The sequence below is a fragment of the Penaeus japonicus genome, unplaced genomic scaffold, assembly GCF_977035675.1.
Source record: "Penaeus japonicus unplaced genomic scaffold, GWHDUDI00000001_assembly GWHDUDI00000011, whole genome shotgun sequence".
Taxonomy (NCBI): Eukaryota; Metazoa; Arthropoda; class Malacostraca; order Decapoda; family Penaeidae; genus Penaeus; species Penaeus japonicus.
Genome location: NW_028234413.1, coordinates 33,480,159 through 33,484,477, shown reverse-complemented (window position 1 = coordinate 33,484,477; position 4,319 = coordinate 33,480,159). Strand labels below are relative to the sequence as shown.

Here is a 4,319-nt window from a genome sequence, read left to right as displayed (position 1 = left end):
CTCTTCTACTTCCCTACTTCCTATCCTCCTCTTCTTCTTCTATTTCTCCCTCCTAATCTTCCTTTTTTCTCTTATTACCTTCCAATTCTCGCATTCCCCTCACCACTGCCCTTGCGCCTTTCTGTCCTTCGGTCAAACAAAACAAAACAAACAAATGCAGAATCAGGAGTCAAAGGAGGCATCGCAGCAGAGGCGTTTAAACTCGCCCAGAAAAGGCTTGTTTACTCGCGAGTGTTACACTATTTTGATCACATTGAGTGGATTTTGTTGTATAAGAGAGAGAGAGAGAGAGAGAGAGAGAGAGAGAGAGAGAGAGAGAGAGAGAGAGAGAGAGAGAGAGAGAGAGAGAGAGAGAGAGAGAGAGAGAGAAGGGGGGGGGGGTGGTCAGAGACAGATAAAGAAAGGGAGTGAGAATGAGAGAATATATTTTTTCCTCTCTCATGCACCCTTATTTTTTCATGCTCTTCCGCAAAGCAAGTGATTAAAAAATAATTATAGATAATATAGATGATATTTTTACGTGAACGGCTTTCCATTTTTGTTTGTTTTTCATGTATTTCTCATTGTTGAAGTGCCCATTAGAGAGGAGGTTGACAAGACGGGTTTTAGAAATGGCCCTTTAATGCGTTGAGTGACAGGTGTAGATGACGTGGGGGGGGGGGGGGGAAGCTGCGGAGCGAAGAGCGCTTGAGGCGTAATCATCTTCGCTTTTAGCTCTAATGGAAATGGCAGATCGCTACGGTCTCCGGGAAGGCTGGCCTTGCGTCATACCGCGAAAGGGAGAGACGGAGAGCATCGGAATACCGATATGGGTAATTGGTCTTGCTATTTGGATCGACAGGGGGTATAGGGTGGGGGAAGGGGTAGGGTGGGGGGTTTAGGAGGTCGAGTGAGATGGGAGAGAGTTGGGTTCTAGTAGGTTGAGCAAGTACGGGTGTGGGGAGGGGAGAAAAAGGGAGGGAGGAGAGGAGGATTGATATAGGGAGAGGGAGACAGAGGTGGAAAACAGAGTGATGGACAGACATACCAAAATAAAGACAAAGAAATCACTTGGAGAGAGAGAGAGAGAGAGAGAGAGAGAGAGAGAGAGAGAGAGAGAGAGAGAGAGAGAGAGAGAGAGAGAGAGAGAGAGAGAGAGAGAGAGAGAGAGAGAGAGAGCAACGGGAGCAGAGAAGTCGATAGGTGAGCAAGAGCTAGATCAAGAGGAGTGATTGGAGGGTAGAAGTGGAGAGGCTGAGAGGCGAAGGAGGCGAAGGGAAAGGCAAAAGAGATGGAGGAGTAGATAAAGGGGAAGGCAAAGGGGGGAGAGGGATAAATCAGGATAATGGACGCAGGAGGGGAAAGCTGGACAACGGCTTGGAATTCAATATAATGATGGATAACGTTTCATGGGGACTATTTGTCCGCTTGATCTAAAAATTAAACTGAGGAGAGGAAGTAAAGTTTGGATTTAAGGGGAATACAAATCACGCGAGAGGGGAAAAGGAGATAGAGGGAGAGAAGGGGCGAGAGGAGCCGAGAGCGCAAAAGTGTTACTGATTGTGAAATAGAGGACACTGCCTTTGTCGCGAGGGGAGAGGAAGGTGGAATCGCGGAGAGGACGAGGGGACACGACTGAGTAGGGGAGAGGAGGGACGACGAGATTCCCCGCGACATTGCGAGAAAGGCTGATTGTGGGGCTGGCGAGAAGGACGGCCATCTTGAAGAGCCTGGTGACAAGCAGGATAAATATCGCACACACCCGACCTGTAACCCTTAATCCGTCCGTTTCCATCAGGGCACAGCCGGCCGGTCGGTCCATGCGGTGCCCGGGGCATCTGGTCCCACTGATGTTGAGGGCGAAAAGTACCAGGAAAGTGGGCGAGGGGAGGTAGTAGCCTGGGCCCTCCCATCCCTCCTCCTGCCCCCAGCCTCTCCCAGCCTCCTGCTCACGGTTGTCGGATGCCCTCGGACTGGTGCAGGTGACCGCGGCGAAAACACTAAGCTGCCGTGACACTCCTTTGTCGGAAGTGGCGTTAATGGTGGATAAAGGGAAGAAAGAATATGTGACACTTTGATAGCACGGGAGAATAGCCGACGCGAGGCCCCTTTGGAGATATTCGGATGCCATTGTGAAGATGCAGTGATTGGGGGCGTGTGCCTGGCTGTTCCCCTCCCCGGCCGGGCCTCCCCTCCCTGGCCTTGTGTTCCCCTCCTCCCCCGGGCAGCAGCGGGCACCAGTCAGTCCCGGGGTGACGTCTGCACCGCGCGCCACCACAGCCACTCCTGCTTCACCATAAGTACCATCGCCACACTACAGCGCATTACTCGCTCTGAACGCCACTCTCCCGTGTATAAACTTTATATGCGGATGCAAGTGACGGGCGGAGGTAGGCCGAGCGGACGAGCAGGGCGGTTGGCGGGCCAGTATGCGTGAACACCTCCCTGGGGTTGGCCAGCCCCTGGGGACGCCTCCGCACCACCGTCGCTCCCAGGATCCTGCTGCAGGAGACATCGCCAGGAGCGACTCGTACTCCCTGGCTCGCGGCGGCAAGCTGGTGTCGTCGCGGCCCTGGGCATCCTCCGGAGCGCAGATCCTGGTCAACATGCACGCCCTGGAGGCGAGTGCCAAGGACACGGGCGGCAAGGAGCCAAGGCGGCCGCCGTCGTCAGGCACGTCCTCGAGCGATAGTGAGAGTGACTCCGACTCGAGCGATTCGGATGACACCTCTGAGGATGAGTACGAGGTGCGAATGACGCGGCGGCAGCCCGACCTAAGCCACTATACCCTGGCGGAGGAGGACGAGGACCTCGAGCAGGAGCGCTGTGTAAACAATGGTGAGTGTAAGATGAAAGTGGCAAGTGCAAAGTGCAGTGAGCTGAGGCAGAGTGAGAGGGAGAAACGACTTCCTGGCGACGGCCACTCGCGCCCACACCTTGCCCAAGATGCCAGGGAGGGCGCGGCCGACGGGGACGGGGATGGGGGTGGGGGCGGGGGAGGGGACGGTAATGATAGTGATGCGAAGGACGACGGCAGTGATGACGAGGAAGATGATGATCATGATGATGATGACGACGATGACGATGAAAGTGAAAGTGATGAGACAGAGAGCACGGTGCGGGCGAGACTGGGTGCAGGGGCGGAGAACGGCGGTAATGAACCGGGCGGAGGCGGTGGCGAAGGAGCGGCGCCACCCCCGGAGGAGGACCCCAACGACACCCTCAGCACCCTCAGCGGAGACCTCAGCTTCGACGACCGAGACGTCATTTCGCCTCCGCGCGAAAATGGAGTCGCAGCCGCCCAGGAATTGGAGGCACTCCCAAAGGACGCCTCTGCCGCCTCCGACTCCATCATCAGCGACTCTTCCCACACCGCCGCCGACGCGGAGAGTCGCGAGTCCCCGGAGGAGTGCGTCGCCAGTGAAAGCCGCGTGCCCCCCGAGGGCGAAAGGAGCACTCCGCAGCGCGAGAGCGTCCCCACCGGCGTCTTCTGCCTGAGTGGCTATCCCAAACAGGCCTGCCCCGGCCTACCGCAGGACCCGAGCTCTCACTCGTCACCATCCGGTCTGACCTGTCCTCAACCTGAGCATGAGTCTGGCAGCGCCGTGGACGTTGCAGGGGAAATGAATCAAGTTTGCAAGCGGTCGACGAGCACGGCTCAGCACTCAGGCGGGGCAGCCCGTGGCATGGGGGCTGTGCAGGGTCGTGCTGAAGATGCTAAAAGTCAGGAGCGTTCTCAGCGCTCCCTCCCGTTCCCTCCTAAGTATGTAAGTGGCCACTCCCGCGTGGCTCAGTTACGCGGAACCTGGGACTCCTCCACCCCCTCCTCCGCCGCCCCCCGTCACGAGGGCCATGGCGTCGACAGGGAGCCTCCTAAGCAGCAGGCCCATAGCGCCTCCGAGGACGTGCGCCTCAACTCTCAGCCCGGCCACCATGCTGCACCCCAGCAGTCTGCGGCGAGGACAGAACGCCAAGGTGCCGCCAAAAGCAAAAGCAACAGCTCCGTTGGCGACGTGGTTCATGCCCAGCACGCCCGCCAAAGTTTGCAACAAGCAAAGCTACAGAAACAAAGTAACGCGCAACACAACGCACAGGTGTACCAACTCCAGCAACGACAACAGCAAGTGCAACATCAGAAGCGTCGAGTTCAACAACAACAGCAACAGCAGCAAGAGAGCAGACGACATCACGGTGGCAAGAACGGCGCAGTCAACCCTGCCAACACCACCGCCGCTACCACCAACTCACGTAATGACCATATTTTGTTTGTTGATATTATTTAGAACATGTTAGCGTGCTGGGTGCGCCGCGTGTCTCACTCCCTCGATTTCTACTAAATT

At 56.6% G+C, this 4,319-nt stretch overlaps 1 protein-coding gene across 18 annotated transcripts in view; it reads left to right on the top strand.

Annotated features, from left to right (window-relative positions):
* The first annotated feature begins 2,259 nt into the window (after positions 1 to 2,259).
* The window catches only part of LOC122265454 (uncharacterized), a 68,012-nt gene continuing 65,952 nt past the window's right edge, over positions 2,260 to 4,319 (top strand). For all 18 annotated transcript variants that reach the window (XM_086541957.1, XM_086541952.1, XM_086541954.1 and 15 more), the window contains exon 1: positions 2,260 to 4,227. In XM_086541957.1, the coding sequence (XP_086398083.1) occupies positions 2,409 to 4,227 (1,819 nt within the window). In that variant the 5' untranslated portion in view covers positions 2,260 to 2,408. The remainder of the gene's footprint in view (positions 4,228 to 4,319) is intronic.